At 37.4% G+C, this 22,565-nt stretch overlaps 3 protein-coding genes across 4 annotated transcripts in view; 1 reads left to right on the forward strand and 2 right to left on the reverse strand.

Annotated features, from left to right (window-relative positions):
• Positions 1-415: 415 nt before the first annotated feature.
• On the reverse strand, positions 416-5,791 carry LOC311083273 (D-amino-acid oxidase-like). Its single transcript, XM_084114706.1, has 11 exons — positions 5,424-5,791; positions 4,719-4,914; positions 4,511-4,625; positions 4,024-4,100; positions 3,801-3,866; positions 3,306-3,360; positions 2,751-2,855; positions 2,586-2,668; positions 2,264-2,381; positions 2,082-2,180; positions 416-690 (listed from the first exon to the last, which is right to left on the reverse strand). The coding sequence occupies exons 1-11, from the start codon at positions 5,518-5,520 to the stop codon at positions 559-561; spliced, it is 1,143 nt and encodes a 380-aa protein (XP_083970832.1). The 5' UTR covers positions 5,521-5,791; the 3' UTR covers positions 416-558.
• A 1,188-nt stretch (positions 5,792-6,979) lies between these two features.
• LOC311083274 (D-amino-acid oxidase-like) lies at positions 6,980-12,749 on the reverse strand. 2 transcript variants are annotated; one of them, XM_084114707.1, is made up of 11 exons: positions 12,632-12,749; positions 11,434-11,629; positions 9,472-9,586; positions 9,224-9,300; positions 8,915-8,980; positions 8,755-8,809; positions 8,140-8,244; positions 7,976-8,055; positions 7,716-7,833; positions 7,527-7,625; positions 6,980-7,443 (listed from the first exon to the last, which is right to left on the reverse strand). In XM_084114707.1, exons 2-11 carry the CDS (start codon positions 11,625-11,627, stop codon positions 7,312-7,314), a joined length of 1,041 nt encoding a protein of 346 aa, XP_083970833.1. In that variant the 5' UTR covers positions 11,628-11,629; positions 12,632-12,749; the 3' UTR covers positions 6,980-7,311. The 2 variants fall into 2 exon arrangements, with proteins under 2 accessions (XP_083970833.1, XP_083970834.1); XM_084114708.1 differs by having other exon boundaries at positions 11,758-12,746.
• A 1,720-nt stretch (positions 12,750-14,469) lies between these two features.
• The window catches only part of ssh1a (slingshot protein phosphatase 1a), a 38,092-nt gene continuing 29,996 nt past the window's right edge, over positions 14,470-22,565 (forward strand). The window contains exon 1 of the mRNA XM_084114688.1: positions 14,470-15,542. Within this exon, the coding sequence (XP_083970814.1) occupies positions 15,462-15,542 (81 nt within the window). The 5' untranslated portion in view covers positions 14,470-15,461. The remainder of the gene's footprint in view (positions 15,543-22,565) is intronic.

Consider the following 22,565-nt stretch of genomic DNA (forward strand, 5'->3'; position numbering starts at 1 on the left):
CACTCATGTAAAATTCTCATTCATGTACAAAACTCCAGTTGTTCCCTTATAATCTGGCATATCAAAGGTTACTGAATCCTAAGATACAGCTCAGTAACAATAAAACAATAGCAAGTGGCTTTCATCTGAACAGGTCTGTAGATCAAGTATATTTTTTATTACTGTCATACTGTCTTTGTTTCTTCAGCTCGACTTCTCAATGATATATTCGGTCATTTGTATTTATGCCTTTTCAACCGTACAGTGGGTATGTGTGTGGCATGATGGGAAGTGTGCAGTTGTTCCTGTGAATCCAGAGAGTTGTCTCCTATGCCTGCCTTTTGCAATTTAGTGCCGCGTTTTGTGTCTCTGTGCACAGATCTCTTGCCACTGCACTGGATGTACATGTATGATAACAATAAATTATGATTCAAAAAAAGAAAAATAGTATGTGTCTTTATTGTAGATTAGTGCAGATAAATGTAGTCAAATGTATTATGCATCTCAATTTGACAATGGTTATTAGATTAGCGACAATTCAAGAGATGGATAACACTGTCCAGAGGCCCAAATCTATTATTACAGGCGTGATTTAGAGTGTGCTAGCAAGCCTTTCTGCTCCAGGATCTGTCCAAAGAGCCGAGCAGCTTCCTCAGCACATCCACGATGGATGGTCAGTCCAAAACCTCCATGTCCGTAGTTATGGATGACCTGAGGTGAATGAAAACGGCATGTGTGAAAAGAGGAGAATCTACAGAGCCCTAAAGGGACAGGGTGATGGAAAAACTATATAAGATGGGAAGAATACACTCACAAAACATTTGCATTTTCTTTTGCATAAAACTTTTGCAATCTCTTGCGAAACTTTACCATGTGCTTAGAAATCTTTTGCATTCACTTGCAAACTTTTGCGTTCCTCTTAGAAACTGCATTCGATTGCAAAACTTTTGCATTCTGTTCCCCCAAGAAACTAGCAAAAGCATGAAAATAGTTTTCCCTCCTATTTCATATTATTTCCATCACCAGTTTTGTGAGTTTTGCAAGCGAATGCAATGGTTCTTGGGGAAACAAAAAGCATTGAAATATAATTTTTTCCTCCCATCTCATATAACATTTTTTTCTATTACCATGTCCCATTAGGGGCTCCGCATTAACTCATACATCATCTAGCTGTTTATAGCGACCCCTCTTCATTGGAAGATGCCTTAAAGGCACACTAGGCAGCTTTCCGTTTTTGTCAAACAGCGACCCCTAGAGTCGCTGTGGAGTACTTGTATTTAACGTTACTATCGTAAATAGCACTCGCGCAGAGCTGTCTCTGCACTCACGGCCTGATCCCTTCCGCCCTCTATACCGGTACCTGTTCAATAGGATGGAAGCTGTAACGAGTGGAAATAAGGTGTGGCCCCTTTAAGAGCTGCGCACGCCCTGTTGAACTGTCGTCGGCAGTCTGTGTTGTATCATGTGCACCTCGAACACCCGTATGCGGGTTATTTCAGTTTGATGCTCATTCTTATTCTACTTTTGTTTATCAAGTAAAGATCTGGACGTTAGAACGGGTGACAGACAGTTACACGAGTTCGACTGGGGAATAAAGTGCAAGTTGTGAAATGCCAATCGCCTCCGTGAGTCTGTCTGGCTCTCGGTAATAACTTCATCTGTGAGCTATCCCTATTTCTCCTCCTGACAGAACGCGTTACAAAGCGTCGGACATCGAACAGGCACAGATAACCTCTGAAGATGTCTATTAGTCCATCAACAAGAACGATATTTACTCGAGTCTGACTCCTTGCTCGGTCAGTCTGCCGTTTCCTTTCTTTCATCCTCCGACAAAGCTTTCCTAGCTTTGTGTGCAGTGCCGTAAAGCAATTTGTTACATCGCGAGACCTGATATCACGCGATACTTCCTGACGCGACCCGCGGCCCAAAGTTGCAAGGGTGGTTTTTCCGCTCACAGGCGCTCGGGGGATGCGCGACGACCACCATTCAACCCGAAACAAGTCATATAACTATTCCAATGACTCCGAAGCTGTTCGGTTAAGGTAAAAAAGTTACTTAGTGCACCTTTAAGATCTTCAGTTCAATGATCACTAAGAGCTTACCTCAAATGCATGTGGTCCAGATCGCAGGGTCTCTCTCTCCAGTCTAACTTTGCTGCGTGCGGGCCTGAGACCAGTCCACTCCTCTACTATCCGGGCATGCTAGAGAGAGAAAAGAAGATTCAATCCCCTCATGCCAGTCAAGCAAACAATAATTTAGCAAGGCTAAAATGGCTGAAAGCTACCTGTAGACTGGGCTCAAGCTTGCAGGCGGCTTCCCAAATTTTTCTATGGTCAACAGAACTGTTCTGCAGATTCCAGTTTCCTAATTGGAAAACTCCACCCACAGTGACTAAACGACTCCTGCAGAAACAGAGGACCTGAGGTCATGTGCAACTGCTAAGACAAGACTTCATATTAGTCATGAAGTCATTTAGACTCTTTTTAGTTTTAATTATTTTGTTATGTGGTTTGTCATTTTTATTATTATTAATTATTATACATTTATTTTTATTTCAGTTTAAGTTTTTGTACTTCAACTTCAACTTTTATTTCAACGAGTCTTACCCAGGAATGATGTATGGTGAGTTGTAGACTCCTGATGAGGAATCATGTGTGAGGATCCAGTGCTTTAACCAGGGAGCGTCTACCTGTTGATATAAAAGGCATGAGATCAACATAGTTCTATGCAAAAACTCTAAGTATGATTGACTTTTATCCACTAAACCTCACCTTAATGATCTGTCCTCTTCCTGGTTTGAGCTCAGGATCAGGCTGTAGGTCTCCTGATCGGACACCAGAGCAGTTGATGATAACATCAGCACCACTATCTGCCAACTGGAGGACAATTTTAAGGTCATTACAAATGCACACATTTTATGACTGAAACCATTTTGCAACAGTACAGAGACAGACTCTCAGCATGAATTTAGCAGGAAAATTAGGGTTTTCTGTTTTCACATATTTTAAAATCTAATTTATTCCTGTGATGTCAAAGCTGAATTTTCAGCATCATTACTCCAGTCTTCAGTGTCACATGATCTTTCAGAAATCATTCTGATATGATGATTTGCTGCTCAAGAAACATTTCTTTATATTATCAGTATTTTTGTGGAAATGTTTTACTGACACTTTTGATCAATTTAATGCATCCTTATTGACTAAAAGTATTAATTTCTTTATTAAAAAAAATCACACTAACCACAAACTTTTTAAAGGTAGTGTAAATTTTAAGATCTTGAGATTTTCATTTATTAAGTGTGAGAATGATAATGGAATTTCTCAAACCTCTTGAAATGAACCAATCGTCCTCTGATAAAACTTAACCTTTCTTTGTCCTAACCTGTGAAAAACACAGAAACATGACCAACGTGCCAAAGACTGTTAATCATTGTTAGACCTGAAAAAAGCCATACTGTAAATGAGTAACAAATCCACTACAGATTTTACATAGCTATATAAATGCATAACAGTTATTCTGATGCATATAAAATGGAAGAATAGGTATATTCATATAAAAATTAGATACACACATATGCATTTATAAGATGTGCAAACACATTATATATATATATATATATATATATATAACTTATGGAGAAAATCTAGAAATCTGAAATTCTAATTATTCATTTTAAGTCCTAATGTTTAATTGTTTTACATTTTTATTTCTAAGTTTAAACCAGAACTTGAATCTCATATTTTATTGTGGACTTTTGAACCATACTTTATTCTATTTCATTCCTAATTTGGGTTACTGATAAGATAACAGGAGTCTCTCACCAGTCCATAAGCCAGGGCAGGTATGTCTTTCCTTCAGTCATGAGAGCAGTGTTGAACCACCCAAAACTGAAAGGGATTGAGGGAAAAAGGAAAGGCGACACAACACACTACATTCACAAATCCAATTTAAGGGGTAGAACAACCAAACTGATTTTGAAAACAAGTCAGCAGCATCAAATTATAGAAATAACTTATGATTAGATACAGCTAACAAGTACTGTACCTGTATCCCGGGAACATATCTAGTTCACGTTTAGTCAGCTGGCGAAAGCCCAACACAGCGTCTTTAAATGAGGGGTCCTGTTTGAGGGGAGCAGAGAGATTGCAGTAATTTTCTAAATTATCTCTCATGGATAAGTGAGATCGGTTAGTTATTTTCACTCTAATCTCATGCTGGTTTTAACCCATGCCAGAGAGAGGGGGCTCAGCAGTTGGATCAAGTGGATGCTTAAGGTTATTTGATTCTGACCACTTCTTCTTTTGTTCAGCTATACAATAAGGTTCATTATGTTCTGTTCTGCCATTTTGATCATGTCCTGCAATAGTTAAGGGCCCACAGGCAGAGACCTAAATATGAACTCAATTACCTGACAATATAATACAGTATGTTCAATCAATTAATACTTGCAGTTTATATAACATTCTGTACACTGAAAAGAAAAAAGAAAAAAAAGAAGACATTATATGCAATCGAAAGATAATTTTCTCACCGCCATAGGTTCAGTGCACAGGTTGTAGCCAGACTGGAGAAAGATTCCCATTTGAACTGAATCGGGAGAGCTGAGGAAGCTTAGTAGATAGTCAAATGTTTCTTTGTTCCATTTACTGTGAATGAATAACGAACAAAGATGTGCTTCAACTGATATATATTTCCTATTTTTATGCCACAGAATTGAATCGAAACAAATGAAACCTCACGTTTCTTGCACGTTCCCCTTGTCATACAGATACGGCTGCCAGAGTCCAGCTGCCCCGTCACTGGTGGTGAGTGGAGTTAAGATATCAGCATACACCTCTATGGTGAGGGGGGTGACCCGGCCGTGGAAGTGCTGGTAGATGCTCTGAGCCGTGGAGAGGCCTATGACCCCCGCTCCAATGATGCACACCTTCATGTCTGCAGAAAAATGCATAAATACCTTTTTTTTACTATTTTAATAGTGATATGCTGTATGCTCTTAAGCTATTTGATGTCTGTATGTTCTATGCAAAAAAACCCTCTAAATTCAAGTGTAAATATTAATGCACGGTTTCATAAAATGTTGCAATTTGATTTGAAAACAATTTCAATGCAAACATGTGTCCAATGCTGCCATATGTTTATAGTGTAATGTGAAGGGCTTCTTTTATTTGATTAATAAGTCTTATGTCTATAAAAACCCATATGGACACGATTAAACATGGACAACGACAACTAACTAACAAGGTTAGAGAGCTTGAGTTGTTATTATTGGTTGCCTTCTTGTGGGCTTTCTATAGCTTAAAAAAGTAATGCATTGCATGTAATGTCAAGCTGGAAATAGCTACATTTACATGTGCATTTGGAAGACGGTTTTACATTGCATTCGCGGTACAGGCCTACTGCTCTTTATTAGTTTATTTTATTAAAAGAACAGCTTCACTCACCAAACTTCTTGTTACTTCCAAAAAGAAGTCGACGTTGTCCTAAACAGGTCCTTATCTTCTTTCTTGTATGCACAAGTCTTAAGCAACGTAATGACATGACGCAAAATTTAAAAATTAACTTTATCTCACATTACCTAACGTCAACTGTCACGTTGAGCTGGCGCTATTAGTGTTCGCCTTCAGAAAATGCTCAGTATGGGCTGCATTCGAAATAGTCTTACATGGAAGAAATAGCATTATGCTTTTTCCAAGTCAGCCATAGTTTTGGTTTTGGTTTTGAGTCACTCACTTCAGTGACTTCGAATCTTTTGAATCTGCTCACTAAAAAGACTTGTTCATATTTATTCGTTCAATGATTTGTTCAGACCTCGTTACTCCATTAGATGGCGACAAGTCTAGTGATTCTTACTGACATAAAGTTTGTGGTTTGCATTGCATTAAGTGGTGAAAAAAAAACAAAACAAAAAAAACCTCTTATCAAAACACGACACTTTCACACAGATACCAGCTCTGCTTAGTTAGTTGAAGTTGAGCAGTTGTCTGGAGGTAGCTATATATTGTTGGTGAAAAAAATAAAATAACTTTTACTGTCTTAGCCTATTATTATTATTATTATTTACTTTACTTTTTTATTGGCATCTTTATTTATCATATTTGATTAACTTTTTATTTTGATGGCTAAATTATATATCCTTAAATGCTAATCCACAGGAAAGAAACCATGCTTTTAAAATAATACATTATATTGAATCAGTCTTGCCCTCAGGTTGTACATGCATCATGTATCTCCTTTCATGCCTTTGCGTAATATTTATGAATTTATAAAACTGCTAAATTATTTGAATAATTAAAAAAGTGTGAGCACACATTTAAATTCATAGGTAGTTGATTCAAAGGTTGTGCAGATTTCTTTTGAGCAAAAAAAAAAAAAAGTATGTTCAAAGTGGGAACCCTGAGAGCCCTTGCCAGTGTTGCCACTACAGGTAATGTAAATATGTAAACAATAATGCTTAAAATAAATTTGAAAAAGCATTCAAATAAAAGCATTAAATAAATCATGCTTGCATCTGATTCATTATACATTAGCAGTAGGGGAGTAACGATTCCCACGTCATGATTCGATACATATCACAATACTGAACTCACGATACAATATTATTGCGATACTCCAAGACATATGGTAAAAGGTTAACAAAAAATGTACTGTTGATCAAAATGTTACATTTGGTTTTACATTGTGGGTGTAAATGAATAGGCTTGGACTTGGTGCTGGAAACCCAATAGTGACACCAGAATAAAAATATTCATGATTCTAAAGATGAAAATACAGAATCATTTTAGCTGACTAGATGTATAAGTAATGTTGTCTAAATACTTTTGTCTGACTAGATGTATAACAAAACAATGCTGTCACTTTTTACTGCTAACATAAGACATTTGGCATTATCAGGACCCACAATTATTCCCCCATTGCATTATTGTACATTATATTCAACATTATATATAGCAGTTTCTTGTAGGACTGTCACTAAAACTCTGAAAACTAGAATTTTTTTCCACACAGTAATTTTTATTTTGGGTGAACTATCCACGAAACATATTGATGCATTTTTGTATTGCGATATATTGTGACACGATATATTGTTACACCCCTAATTAACATAAAAAAACGTTTTGACAATTCGCTTCTGTTATGATGTGTCATATTTTTAAAACAATCCAAAAAATTTTTTTTATAAAAAATATAAAACGTGTATATGAACATGTATTTCATTGTAGTTTAGGATTCTTAAACTTTTTGGAATCAGTATGACAAAGTTGAGATAAAGAATAACATTGCTGATGTCTGATGAGATTATGGATAACACTGTCCAGAAACCCAGATCTATTACAGGCGTGATTTAGAGTGTGCTAGCAAGCCTTTCTGCTCCAGGATCTGTCCAAAGAGCCGAGCAGCTTCCTCAGCACATCCACGATGGATGGTCAGTCCAAAACCTCCATGTCCGTAGTTATGGATGACCTGAGGTGAATGAAAACAGCATGGTGTGTGAAAAGAGGAAGAGTTAAGCCAATAAAATAGTGCTCTCTTCACTACGAGCTCACCTCAAATGCATGTGGTCCAGATCGCAGGGTCTCTCTCTCCAGTCTAACTTTGCTGCGTGCGGGCCTGAGACCAGTCCAGTCCTCTACTATCCAGGCATGCTAAATTGAAAATTGAAAATTGAGCAGATCTGTATAAAAAAAAAAAAACACTCCTTAAATAACAAATCTAGACAACTTCTGATATCCTACCTGTAGACTGGGCTCAAGCTTGCAGGCATCTTCCCAGATTCTTTTATGGTCAACAGAACTGTTCTGCAGATTCCAGTTTCCTACTTGGAAAACTCCACCCACAGTGACTAAACGACTCCTGCAGAAACAAACTGAGTGAATCAGACCTAGGACAAGACTACATTTTGCATTTCATAATAAAAATAACTCAGAGATTAGGTAAACAAACACAGCCTGTTTGCCTTTACCTACTATACATTGACTGTGACCAAGAAACTCACCCAGGTATGATGTACGACGAATTACCTCCAGACGAGAAATTATTTGTGCAGATCCAGTGTTTTATCCAGGGAGCATCTACCTGTTGACATACAGCACAGAATCTGAGATGACACTGTTTTGTCTAAAACTCAAACCCTGATTGACTTTATCCACTAAACCTCACCTTAATGATCTGTCCTCTTCCTGGTTTGAGTTCAGGATCAGGCTGTAGGTCTCCTGATCGGACACCAGAGCAGTTGATGATAACATCAGCACCACTATCTGCCAACTGGAGGACATTTTTTGCAAACTTTGAGCACAATCACTTTACAACTGGATAGATGAGGTTCTCAGTAATAAGTGGGTCAAAAACTGGTTGCTATTCTTGTCTTACTAAACTATGAAGTTCCACTGCATCTAGTATAAGTATGAGTGATACAGAAAACTATAACTGTTATATTATGATATTATAACTGTTTAAGTAAGGAATAATTGACAATGGGCCATTGAATTATTAGAAAATAATGCACACCCGAGGTGGTAATGCGGTTAAGACTTGCCTGGAACTACTTTAGCCGTGCGTTTCCATGAAAATAATTGCACACCTTAGAACAATTCGTCAACCAATCAGATTCAAGCATTCAACAGCCCCGTAGTATAATATGAATTATTTAAAATAAATAAAATGTAGCTTTTTTTGTGGATTTAATATTGATTTATAATTTCTTGAATTGAACATCTATATTAAAGCTTTTCAATTATTGAAATGATTGAAAGTAGTCCAAAAACATGCGCAAACCTCTTTAAATGAACCAATCTTTCTCTGATGAAACTTGACATTTCTTTGTTTTAACCTGTATAGAGAACACCAGAAAATTATTAAAATGTATATGTTAGACATCTATATGCATACAGTATGCAACTTCATCCAACTTCAGGTTACTGTTAAGATCTCTCACCAATCCATAAGAAATGGCAGGTATGTTTTTCCTTCAATCATGATAGTGGTGTTGAACCATCCATAGCTGGGAAATGGACATATACGACACTGAGATCAATTACATTTCAGTTTAACTGAACTTAAATCAATCAAACTGAACCTTAAACATCAGCACTTAAAAATGTATATACAGTAGGTCTGCCCTGACTCAATTTGAATGTCCAATTAAGCTGAATATTACTCTATGTCTTGTACGGGACATTGACACTTAAAACAATGTCAGCAATATCAGTTATTAAACTTGTGATTAGATGCAGGTGATATGTACCTGTATCCCGGGAACATATCAAGTTCACGTTTAGTTAGCTGGCGAAAGCCCAACACAGCGTCTTTATATGAGGGGTCCTGTTTGAGAGGAGCAGAGAGACAGCTACAAAATATGCCTGAAAATTTAGCATTGTTTCCATGCCATGCAATGACATGCCATCTGCATGCTACATGAGCTACATTAAATTTCACACTACTATACATTTTAAATATCAAGCATTTTAAGGAGGGAAATGAGAAGCTTCTCACTGGTACAGTTTCAGTGCACAGGTCGTAGCCAGACTGGAGGAAGATTCCCATTTTCACTGAATCGGGAGAGCTGAGGAAACTTTGTAGATAATCAAATGTCTCTTTGTTCCATTTACTGTGAAAATAAAATAAAAACATTTTATTCTCTACACTGAGAAAAACAATAAGTAGAATTTACTCAATTTTTATAAGGCAAGTTTTTGCACAAATTTTTTTCAAGTAAATTTCACAATGATGGAAATTAAGTAAATCTACTTAACTAAGCCGAGTAAAATTCACAAAGTGAATAAGTACATATAACTTGGCCTGTTAAATTATATTGAGTAATTTTTACTTACAAATCTGATATAATTAATATAATTAAGTAAAACCACTTGATATTTTAAATACATTTTACTTGTTTTATGCAGTGCTGGTAATTATTTTAAATTCAATTAAATGTTACTCTTATAATGTGACAAAATAATACTGTGACAATGTGCAGTTAAGAGTAATTTATTAAGAAATAAGCATATACAGAAACCTATAATGACAATAATAACAATTCAGTGTGTTCGGTCTCTCTCTTTGTCCCTCTCAACCGGTTTACAGCAACGGAGGCACAAAGGGCTGAATGCATTTGAGAAATATCCTGAAATTAAGAAAAGAGAGAGAGAAAAAAACAATAATCAGTAAACAGCTAATACTTTTAAATTAAAAGTTAATTAATTTGCATTCACATTATTCATTTCATTTAAACCAAATCATTAAAAACATCCTGCATGACCTTACTCTCATAGTCAATTTACACACATTAATGCTAACATGTGACACACAGCAGATATCAAGGCTACGAATTAGGAATTTGGGAGTACGAATTATTGTCATTTACAACGTGGTTACGATTTAGTAAAAGCAGGGACCATTTAATAGATAGTATGCACGATTTAGCAAATGAATGAGGAAATGAATTATACTGTGCACGATGAGGGAACGAGAACCTTCTCACTTAGGCCTATTGTTAATTCGTGGCCAATATTTGTCATCTATAAAGAAAATTGCACACAAAATAAATATTAAACAAAAAGATCATGATTTAAGTGACATATTCATGGTTTTTAGGCGTAATTACTGATAAATCGTGTAAAACGTAAAGTTTAAAAATGAGAAAAAAATATGGCTAACGTCTACAAAGTTAACTCGTCATTAACCCTCTTGAGTCGGCAAAAGCGCCCGCGCGTAGCAGCAAATTAGACTTATACTCCGTCATTTTTGGTCATAAAGATTACAGACTTAAGAAATATGAAAAAATAAACTGTTAAATGTCTACTTTTTCCACTTTCAATCGAAATAAAACATTGTGCTTTTGTAAAATAAAGAAAATAAACAGGGTGCTTTCTGCCTCTGCCTCTCCCTTAACTTTTTTCTGGAGCACGTCTCTAAACTTAAGAACACTAAACTTTTCAAATGTATAGCATGAAGTGATGACAAGACAATCGTTGAATTAATCAAAAAATCATTATAAATCCGTAATATAATGCAGTTTTTTACTGTTGCTTACCTGTCGAGAGCCGTTGGAGTGGAGATTCGAAATCCCTCAATCGCGTGTTTTCTTCTTTCTGCGCATGCGCAGATTCCTTTCTTCAAGGACTAAATTTTACTTGATTTTTTTAAATTTGCTTCAAGTACTTAATTAATGCATGTAAATATGCCAGAGAGTCAGAAGTCAATTTCACTTGTCTGTTGGATGTCTAATATTTACAAGTAAAAAATTAGTATATAATTAGGATTTACTTAATATACTAAAGTTTTCATTTTTACAAAATTATTCTTAGCAAAAGATACATGATTTTTCCTGTTTTATTTACTTTGACATAAAATCATTTTTTACAGTGTACTAGATTATACAGCATATCTGAAAACATGAGGGTGTGCTTCAACTGTTTCATATGCACTTTTGGATTCACTCAAATGAAACCTCACGTTTCTTGCACGTTCCCCTTGTCATATAGATACGGCTGCCAGAGTCCAGCTGCCCCGTCACTGGTGGTGAGTGGAGTGAAGACATCAGCATACACCTCTATGGTGAGGGGGGTGACCCGGCCGTGGAAGTGCTGGTAGATGCTCTGAGCTGTGGAGAGCCCGATGACCCCCGCTCCAATGATGCACACCTTCATGCCTGCAGAAAAAAAATGCCATAACAGGCGAATACCTTTTTTGTTACTCTTTGCGCTGCTTTGAACACTTAATTTTTTTTTTTCTTGCTGCAGGTCTTTTGCAGTCACTCTGGTTTTTTTTTTAACTTGCCTTCTCAGAAATCTGGTTGCAGCCGTTGATAGTTTCCTTTTTCTGCCCCATCCAGGTAGTGTAACCACTGTTCCTTTAACGTTGAAATTGCGAACTATGCTCCCAGCAGTGTCTCTAGGAACATTTAGTGCCTTCGCTACCTTTTTGTATCTTGTTACTTGTTTGTGAAGGGTGATAATATCTTCTCTTAACTTTTTGGACCATTCTTTTGACTTAGCCATATTTCTAACATGCAGTCAAACGTGACACTCAACAAATCTAGCCAGTTTAGATATTTCATGTGTTCTAGCTCAAGCACACTTGGTGCAACTAATGAAGCCCTTGATTAGTTGCATCAGGTGTGCTAGAGACAACACTTGTTTTGCAGATTTGTGCTGTTGTGAGGGATTCCATTCAGCGGGTTGAATAATTTTGAGACTGCGGACACCTTTAAAAGTTGCATTTTCAGTTGAAATTTTAGAAACCACTTGATGAACCATTTGTTGTGTTGAGCTATTTCAATTACTTTTGTTTGATTTGTATATTGCAAACAGCTGAAAGTCTATACATTTTGCAGATAAACCAATGGGGGTTGAATCATTTCGATTACAAATGTATATGTGGGAAAGTTCTTTGTACAACCCCCCAGGCTTTTTGTTTTACTTTCTCAGCAGTTCTATTTATTTCTACAATTAATTTCTGCTTTGTCTTTGTATCTATGTGCAAATAAAATGTATACCTTTCCATTTTAAACATGATCACCAATCACCAATGATGCCATGTGACTAATCTTGAAGAAATCTGCACATGCAAATGTATACATATATGCAAAATGTTTTCCTTATTGGTCACCTTTATGTAAAAATCCATTGCACAGAAACACAGTTTCACTCACCTGAATTAAGTTGGCCAGAAGTTTTCTCAAAAAAACTATTAGGAAAAGTCCCATATGCTCTTATTGCCTCTCTCTCACATGCACTGCCTGCAGAAACCAGAATCTGAACTGCATTAATTCGTTAAGACTTTGCACAAATCTTGGATGACGGGGTAAAGTCCACTGGGTTATATTAGAACCAGCCTCTAGTGGCCACTTCTTGATGTCTGTTAATTATTACACTTGAGCAAATACATTTTTGAATTTAATTCAAATATATATATATATATATATATATATATATATATACAGTGAGGAAAATAAGTATTTGAACACCCTGCTATTTTGCAAGTTCTCCCACTTGGAAATCATGGAGGGGTCTGAAATTGTCATCGTAGGTGCATGTCCACTGTGAGAGACATAATCTAAAAAAAAAAATCCAGAAATCACAATATATGATTTTTTAACTATTTATTTGTATGATACAGCTGCAAATAAGTATTTGAACACCTGTCTATCAGCTAGAATTCTGACCCTCAAAGACCTGTTAGTCTGCCTTTAAAATGTCCACCTCCACTCCATTTATTATCCTAAATTAGATGCACCTGTTTGAGGTCGTTAGCTGCATAAAGACACCTGTCCACCCCATACAATCAGTAAGAATCCAACTACTAACATGGCCAAGACCAAAGAGCTGTCCAAAGACACTAGAGACAAAATTGTACACCTCCACAAGGCTGGAAAGGGCTACGGGGAAATTGCCAAGCAGCTTGGTGAAAAAAGGTCCACTGTTGGAGCAATCATTAGAAAATGGAAGAAGCTAAACATGACTGTCAATCTCCCTCGGACTGGGGCTCCATGCAAGATCTCACCTCGTGGGGTCTCAATGATCCTAAGAAAGGTGAGAAATCAGCCCAGAACTACACGGGAGGAGCTGGTCAATGACCTGAAAAGAGCTGGGACCACCGTTTCCAAGGTTACTGTTGGTAATACACTAAGACGTCATGGTTTGAAATCATGCATGGCACGGAAGGTTCCCCTGCTTAAACCAGCACATGTCAAGGCCCGTCTTAAGTTTGCCAATGACCATTTGGATGATCCAGAGGAGTCATGGGAGAAAGTCATGTGGTCAGATGAGACCAAAATAGAACTTTTTGGTCATAATTCCACTAAACGTGTTTGGAGGAAGAAGAATGATGATGAGTACCATCCCAAGAACACCATCCCTACTGTGAAGCATGGGGGTGGTAGCATCATGCTTTGGGGGTGTTTTTCTGCACATGGGACAGGGCGACTGCACTGTATTGAGGAGAGGATGACCGGGGCCATGTATTGCGAGATTTTGGGGAACAACCTCCTTCCCTCAGTTAGAGCATTGAAGATGGGTCGAGGCTGGGTCTTCCAACATGACAATGACCCGAAGCACACAGCCAGGATAACCAAGGAGTGGCTCTGTAAGAAGCATATCAAGGTTCTGGTGTGGCCTAGCCAGTCTCCAGACCTAAACCCAATAGAGAATCTTTGGAGGGAGCTCAAACTCCGTGTTTCTCAGCGACAGCCCAGAAACCTGACTGATATAGAGAAGATCTGTGTGGAGGAGTGGGCCAAAATCCCTCCTGCAGTGTGTGCAAACCTGGTGAAAAACTACAGGAAACGTTTGACCTCTGTAATCGCAAACAAAGGCTACCAAATATTAACATTGATTTTCTCAGGTGTTCAAATACTTATTTGCAGCTGTATCATACAAATAAATAGTTAAAAAATCATACATTGTGATTTGTGAGTGTTTTAATTCAGTTCAGGGCTCCAATATTTTGAATCTTTCATTTTTTATTAAACATTACAAAGCATTAAGGCAATACAGATAAACATGAAGAAAAAAAGATAAACAGACACAAATAAGTTGCCAGGGTAACAAAACGTCATTGAATCACCCATTCAACCGATTTGTAATTGGACCGAGTGATTTACGACTGCAACACTCCTTTAAACATACATGAAACAGTGCATTAGGGTTGGGCCGGTACATTATGCCTAGTCTTACTGCATGGCATGGCTTTTATCAAGCAAAAAACAAAACAAAGATCGCCTAAATAAACTGAGTTTCAGTAACCTCCTCCTTGCCCTTACATTCCCACAAACAAGAGGTGCACCCAGTTAATTCCATAGACAGGGTTAATTCAATATATTCAAAAACAAAAACATACTGACTCGTATCAAAACACTGACTCGTTTGGTAAAGGGCGTGTTCATTCAGTCCAACCAATATCAAGTCCAACCAATGATATGCGCCACACTCAGCCCATACTCGAATGCTATTGGTCCATGTTGAAGTCAGTCTTTGAAGTCATGAACGCAGGCTCTCGCTTCGAAAGGGAGATAGATTCGATTCGTTCACATAAAAGATTCATTCAAAAACATTGAATCGCAAACTCCACTACAGGCAGCAGCAGTAGTAGTCCGTGTTTCAGCCACATGCGGCAGTGAGTAATAGAGAGAGAGAGAGAGAGAGAGAGAGAGAGGTGAGAGTGTGTGTGTGTGTGAGAGAGAGAGAGAGAGAGAGAGAGAGAGAGAGAGAGGGGTGAGTAAGAGAGAGAGAGAGAGAGAGAGAGAGAGAGAGAGAGGCACCGACCAAACATCATCCAGCTCATGTCAAAGCGGATTCAGCGACACAAACAACGCCGATCAGCGGCTCAGCCATATGGCCTTTTAACAGTCAGTGGCCCCACCGAGCGCGTGGAGTTGCAGCACAGTCCCCGTGTATCTGGCGCTGCTGCTGCTAGGGGAAAATCCGCTAGTCGGTTTAGCTTGTGACAGTTAGACTGGCCGTTGTGCTGGGAGATTTCCATCCATGGCTCTGGTAACCCTGCAGCGCTCGCCCACTCCCAGCGCGGCGTCCACTTCCAGCACCGCCACCACCAACGCGGGGGAGGTAAGCGGAAATAAACACACTGAGAAGAGATGATGTAATGTTTTCTAAAATCCATAAAGGGACGCATATAATTTAGTCACGTAGGCCCAATGCTAATACAGCTCAGGCTGTAGAGCTAACTAGCGGGATGCCATCAGGGTTGATGGAGGATTGAACGCTGTGTCACTCTGTTGTGAGATGACACGATTCGCCTTGGGCTTTTTATGCACTATAGGCTACATACTTATGTATATTATATACATAAACTAGTCACACATACATGCATATAATTTTTGGCCTGAGTTGTTCTTGATCAATCACCTTCATCTTGTGTGTTTTGTGGTTTTGCTTAATCTCTGCTGGTGGTGTTATGGTAGTGGTTAGATGAGGTGTGATGCTCTTGATTTGGATCCTGATCAATTCTGTCACCAGGAGAGAGAGTTTGACAGGGCTGTTGTACTTTATTGAGCTAATGGCTTGCTTCCAGGCTGTCCTGCGATTTGTTGTTCAACGATTGTGAAAGAATACGTCTAATTTTAGTAAACGAACCACAAAACACTGTGTTTTGTTTGGTACAGACTGGTTTAACTAAGGATTAATCGTGGATACCATGCCAAGTCTTAAAGGTGCACTCAGTATTTTTTACCACAACGTTATACAAATGAAGGACACTTGTGGGTATAAATAATTGAAACTATGTACACCCACAAAAGATGAAAACTTCAGACATATCAGCCTATAAAAAGCTGTTATGAAGCGGGTCGTCACTTCATGGGTGCCGCTGTTGACATCACATGACCGACCATGTCATGCTATTGAGTGAGTCAGCGTGCAAAGTGCTTTGCAACGCATACATAAAAGTAATATAAGCTATGTTCTTTGATTATACTTACTAATTAAAATGTATGTCTTTTTAATTTTGGGCTATGATGAGATATTTCATGGACCATGTTCCAGATGGTATTGCTACTAGGCTATTTGTGCATACACATCTAAATAAAACAAGCACATCATAACAAAACACATTTTATATATACAGACATGTCATAATAGTTGGTATTAATGGGACAGATTAGGGACCAGCTAAAACTAAACAAAAACTTAGTGCACCGTTAAATAGCAAGATACAAAAATAAGCACACAGATTATGCCACTGCATTCTGTGGTTATAATTTATTGAAAATATAATGGCTTGTTGCTCTTGTCATTGTATGTATTAGTAAATGGAGGAGTTTGTTTTTTATCTCATGGTATTGTGTTGGACTGTGTGCTTCCATTCATGTGGTCAAGCCAGTTTAACAGGGGAACTGTCAAAAGGGGGGAGCTTTTTGGTCATGGTCTCTCCTGTATACAATGAAACTGTCCAACAACAGAAATACTGAACACTGCCTTCCCTGTTCCCCATAGTTCCTAATTTGTGCTTCCACAAATTAGTGTTATAGTTCGCTACCGTATCTGTGTGGTGCAAATCTGCAGGCGGCCAATTTTTGTTACACTAGCCCTTCATGAGCTGCTGTTCTTTGTGTGAAAGTTAAAGGTCTCCCCTCCCCGATGACTGCATTTCTTCTCAACAGAAATTTAAATCTAAGTCATTGTGTCGTGGCACAGCTAAGCTCCTCTCATGCAATGAAAGGCCTCCTGTTTTTACCTTTTCATTAGGAGCGGGACCCTTTTAGCCGGTCTCACTAGGAGAGCAGAATGGCCTTTATTAGTTAGTGCTTCTCAGGAGGTGGTTCTGAAAAGTGTCAGGAAAACCCTGCTTTTTTAGGAATGGTCTTGTAGGTTTTAAATAGTCTTTCCTACATGAGCATGAGCACCCCACCTTCATAAATTAATAGTTCCTCTGACATCACAGTTGTCTTAGAAAACCATTGTACTAGTTACAACCAGTAGGAGGCGCTAGATCTACACATTTGAATGATAGAGCATAAAACACGTCCATCAGATACTGTATTATGAAGCTCTCGCTTTATGAATTATTGATATTTGTGTGCTATTTTTATTATATACACACAGTTCAGGGCATAAATCACACTTTAATTCGGTTTCTGTCGCAGTACCAGGGTCAGATTAACAACATTCTTGAACCTCTTAGGAAATGTGGTATTTTTCTTCTTAGTTGGACCAGACCTTCGTTTCCCCCCCCCCCGATTGTTCCTATCTTTAATCTTTAGATATATATATAGTACTTAAATCTAAGAATGATTGCATAATGCGCTACGCTAGTGAGGACACACACTATTTAGAATTCACAGCACAACCTCAAACATGAGGACTGGGAACATGCAGCTGCAGTGATGTCATCTCATGCAGAGAGAGAGAGGGATAGAGGGATGGGCTGATAGAAAGAAGGTGTAGAGAACTCATTTTTTGAGGAATAATTACGGTGATGTTAGTTTTCAGGTTAAATTCAACATGAAATCAAAACATTCTTTATGTCGTTCCAGATCTGTATGAGCTTCTTTTTTCATGAAAACACAAGGCAAATTTCTGATGAATTTAAAAAAATATATAAAAAAAAATACAATAGAATATAGAGACAATAAACATGGCTTTAAATCTTTTTGGCGGGTCTATCAGTAGTTTTCAGGTAACAAATACTACAGAAATGAAAGTAATCAAATGCTGAATAACACCGGATAGTTCTCAATGCAAACACATTAATGCTTACAATTAAAGTTACAAAAGTTATTCAGTCAAATGATTTTCTTTCTGTCTTTTGTTCTTTATTTAACATGACAAACAGCAGCAGGTTTATTGGGCTGCTGTCACTTTAAGTGTTCGCTTATGCACTTCACCGTAGAGAGAGTGAGAACGTGCAGCTGGTATCGTTGTATGATACTGCCAGAGAATGTCTAATATGGCGAGAAGTTTCACTCTCAGTACACTTCCGGCTTCTGAACTGGTTGCAGTTCCTCTCTGATTCCATATGAGGGCGCTCACAGGACGAGTGCAGAATGAATGGAGGTCTATGGCGCTATACCAATAAAAATCCACTTTTCTCAGGATATAATTTTTTGTCTAGTAATTTGAATGTTGTATTCGAAAGGAGATGCAAATAAATTACACATTGCTGGGTGTTAGATTTTTTTGAGTTAGATTTTGTTTTTGAATATATTGGGTGTTCACTTATTTGCTTTAAAAAGTCTTTTAAAGTGTCAATGACGTCATACACATGTATGACCAGAGATACTGCTTCACGGCAATCCTTCACTCACTCTGGTGCGTTCGCGCTCTGCACTTTATTTTCACTCGAGGCATCGACAACACAGCTGACACAGGTAAATACACATGCTAGAAGAGTTTTTGTTTTGTTTGTTTCTGGTCCCGCTGCGGATGACACGATGCCATCAAGCGGTATCTCTGGTCGTAATCAGTCCTTCACTGACCAATCAGCGTTCATTAGCAGAATGCTAGCGTGTTATGGGCAACAACAACTCAGCCTGTAAGAAATCAAAAGGACATAAGTACTCGTTCATTCAACTTTCGACCTATAACCCATGTTGAACTTGCAAAATCTACAATCAGATCTGAGATTTCTCAACGGCAATCGGGTGAAAGATACACATTTAGCCGTATAGCCCCATAGACTCCCATTCATTTTGCACTCATGGCGATCGCCCCCAGTGGAACTCTGGTGGAACTACAACCAAAATTCGGTACAATAGAGCTTAATAGGGAGTGGGCAGGCTCTCCGTAGACGGGCTCTGATACTGCAGAAAAGGAGTATTGGAACAGTTTCAGATATTTCAGTGTTGATGCATATTAAAATATCAATATTTTTGGCAACACTACAGAACTTACTGAAAATTACACAGGGTTTTGGGGGGCTTGGGGTGCTCTAGATCAGTGGTTCTCAATTCCAGTCCTCGGGACCCGCTGCTCTGCACATTTTGTATGTCTCCCTTATTTAACACACCTGAACCAGATCATCAGCTCATTAGGAGAGACTCCATGAACTGAACTGAGTGTGTCAGATAAGAGAGACATACAAAATGTGCAGAGCAAGGGGTCCCGAGGACTGGAATTGAGAACCACTGCTCTAGATGACACTGTACATTATTTTAATAGCAAAAATGAACTGAATTAATGATGATGATGATTCTAAAAGAAAAAGTGACCGGGAGTCTACTTGGGCTGGGGGAAAAAAATCAATCCATCTAACTATCGTGATTTATTTTAAAAAAATGATTTACATTTTTTTTTTTTTATTATTACAGAATCTATATTAATTTATATTAATTTGCTTTATTTTAGCCCTTGCTTATAGACAAGGCGGAGAATTTCAGCAGGGTGATATGTGTTGTATCGGTAATACATGACGTCATATCTCTTACTAGTTGACAAGAGAAAGTGAAAATGTAATTTTGCTATTGAAGAAATCAATCCTTGGCAAACTTCCATAAGCAGGGACTGCTGGCAATTAATCTATAAACATAACTTTTCACCACATCTATCTATAATCTTTAATTAGACTTGGTATGACTATGGAATACTTACTGTTAGTCGGATGCTTAATGAACAAGGCCTACTTTTATCATATATTTATATCATATATATGTATACATGTATATCATAAATTTATTTTATCAATAAATTTAAGATTCCAGTGAAACCAGAAGATGATTCTATTATCTTTGATGCAATCCCAAGCAGAGTTGTAACATTATTACAGAGTCCTAGATTCTGCCCTCTTAACTTAAACCAACAACCGTCTGTTTACAGTGATACAGTATTTATTGGAGATATTAATATTGCAAAAGATAAATGCAGTAACAGATATATTAGAAATGCATTAAAGAATTTTTTTTTGCCTTGTTCAAGTGATTTGGTCATCAAAATATGAAAACATTTAGTGGAAAAAAGTATGGTCAATAACGAAGTTTTTATAAATAATAAAGTTAGAGAAGTATCCTTTAAAATTCTACACAGAATTTACCCTGTTGAGGAGTTACTTGAACATTTCAATTTGAACATGGAAGACCCGTGTGAATTTTGTGGTGTTGTCAATGATTCGGTGATCCATCTTTTCTTTGAATGTTTATATTCAAGAATGTTTTGGTTGGTTGTCTCTAACGTCATTTCTAGACTGTTTGTAACATTAATACAAATGGATCTGTATGATTTTATATTCTTTTTTTTGTTGTACAGGATACCATTGATCTATTTTCTCATACAACTTTTTATTTTACTTGGAAAACATCACATTCATGTGAAGAAATAGGCTAAAGCTAAGCCAAATTGTGAACATTTTATAAAAGAAATTGAAAAATATGACACTACTTTAATATTAGATAGTATTAAAAGCAAAAAAGACTTACGAAGCATTTCAACACTTTAACTTCTTGTAATATTTTACCCCTGGCACAAATTGTTTTCCCCTTACTATACACTCATCATATATGTATATTTCTTTCCATATTTGTTGTGAGTTGTTTATGTTTGTACAAATTTTGTATTTTCTGTAATAAAAAAGTGAAAAATGGCGGACGGAGAGACATCTACGGATATATACGACCTGCACTGTACCATCATGTATAAGTGTATCATTCAAATTTTCCCTTATGGTCTAGAGTTAAAAAAGCAAACAAAAATCACAATACTTGTAGAATTGTAATTATTAAAAATCACAATACATATTGTATCGGCACCCAAGTATCGTGATAGTATTGTTGCAGTCTACTGATGCTACAGAAACCGCCGCACACACTTGTATCAGTGTTGTTTTTTAATTCTGTGGATATTTCAGCTAACAGTTTGCTTCGTACATTCAGTTTAAAAACATTAAGTTAAAAAGGGTAAACTTAATCATTCAACAGAGCTGTGCACGTAGGCTATGTTTCAAACACTTACCTAAATGCACGTCCTTGAAAGAGCGTAGTTTTCTAATGTATTTACTTTGAATTCTCGAGTAATGGCAATGGTATGAGCCATTTCAGATAATTACAACAACAGGAGTTATATTCATATATTTTAAGTGTTTGGTCAAAAATATTGCTAGTAAAAATTCAGTATTCGCTGGTTATTGGTAGGGACATGCCCCTAGTGTCCCTACTAAATTCTACACCCTTGCAACTAATTACATTTTTATTAACTAATTAGCAAATGCAAGAATGCAATAAATTATGTACATAGTACTATGAACATTTATTTGAACTCTCTGAACATTGTGAATCCCGTATCCCATTTTGAGACTTTGAGATTTGGCTTAAACAATGACAATAGTCCAGAAAATCTTTCAGTCTTCTGTGCTCTCTAAAATGTGCAAATCTAGTATCCACATTAAGACATGCACCAAAAAATTAGGTATTCCAGTTGTGGAAAAAAGTTTATACAGAAAAATATATACGAAAAAGAAAAGTTGTTAAAACTCATCAAATATTGAGCTCAGTGACAATGCAGATGTGGCTTACATAAGTGTGTCAAAATGTAGGTGCATCTTAAAAAGGTATATTGATTTTTTTTTTTTTTTTTTTTTTTTTTTTTTTTTACGCTCTATCAATACATCACATCATTAGTCATAATTAGATCTTTAGTTACACCCCTATATTTTATGGGGCTTTATATGACGTTTGACAGCCCCAGTCTTCATTCACTTTAAGTATTTCCTAAATTCTTACGGATTTGGAACAATATTTGAACTAGTCCTTTAATTCACGTTCTTATTGTGCATATTTGAATTACAGGATTAAAATGGGTTTGCAAATCTTCAGGAGCACAATATTGATTTCTACCTTCTTATTTTTCAGCGTTCGCCCCACGCTGTCTGTTCTTCCACTTAGTAAACTACAGAAAACCCTCATGCCTCCATAAAGTCTGTTTCTGTTACAAATCCCAGTATTTCCTCTCCTCATTCTGCCCTGCTTATAAAGTTTTATAAGCCCAGCTTCTGCATGAAGGGACAGATTTTGGTACGTGACAGAAACCCTGGCGCAACCAATTCCCCTGTCACGGTTTCTTCCCCTGCAGGCATCTGTCACATCTGACCATGGCACACTGCCCTGCCTCCATTAAGTGCTACATACCACTATCAGTAACCTAATA

This window comes from Abramis brama, assembly GCF_963993115.1.
Source record: "Abramis brama genome assembly, chromosome: 5".
Lineage (NCBI taxonomy): Eukaryota > Metazoa > Chordata > Actinopteri > Cypriniformes > Leuciscidae > Abramis > Abramis brama.

Excerpts from the sequence above, each read along its gene's own strand:
- LOC311083273 (XM_084114706.1), bottom strand. The coding sequence starts at position 5,520 with ATGTCATTACGTTGCTTAAGACTTGTGCATACAAGAAAGAAGATAAGG. Across the intron at positions 4,626-4,718 it reads AAGGGGAACGTGCAAGAAAC|TAAATGGAACAAAGAAACAT; the intron begins GTGAGGTTTCAT and ends ATTCATTCACAG. Across the intron at positions 691-2,081 it reads CTGGACCACATGCATTTGAG|GTCATCCATAACTACGGACA; the intron begins GTAAGCTCTTAG and ends CATTCACCTCAG.
- LOC311083274 (XM_084114707.1), bottom strand. The coding sequence starts at position 11,627 with ATGAAGGTGTGCATCATTGGAGCGGGGGTCATCGGGCTCTCCACAGCT. Across the intron at positions 9,301-9,471 it reads TGTGCACTGAAACTGTACCA|GACCCCTCATATAAAGACGC; the intron begins GTGAGAAGCTTC and ends CCTCTCAAACAG. Across the intron at positions 7,626-7,715 it reads AGCTTGAGCCCAGTCTACAG|CATGCCTGGATAGTAGAGGA; the intron begins GTAGGATATCAG and ends TTTTCAATTTAG.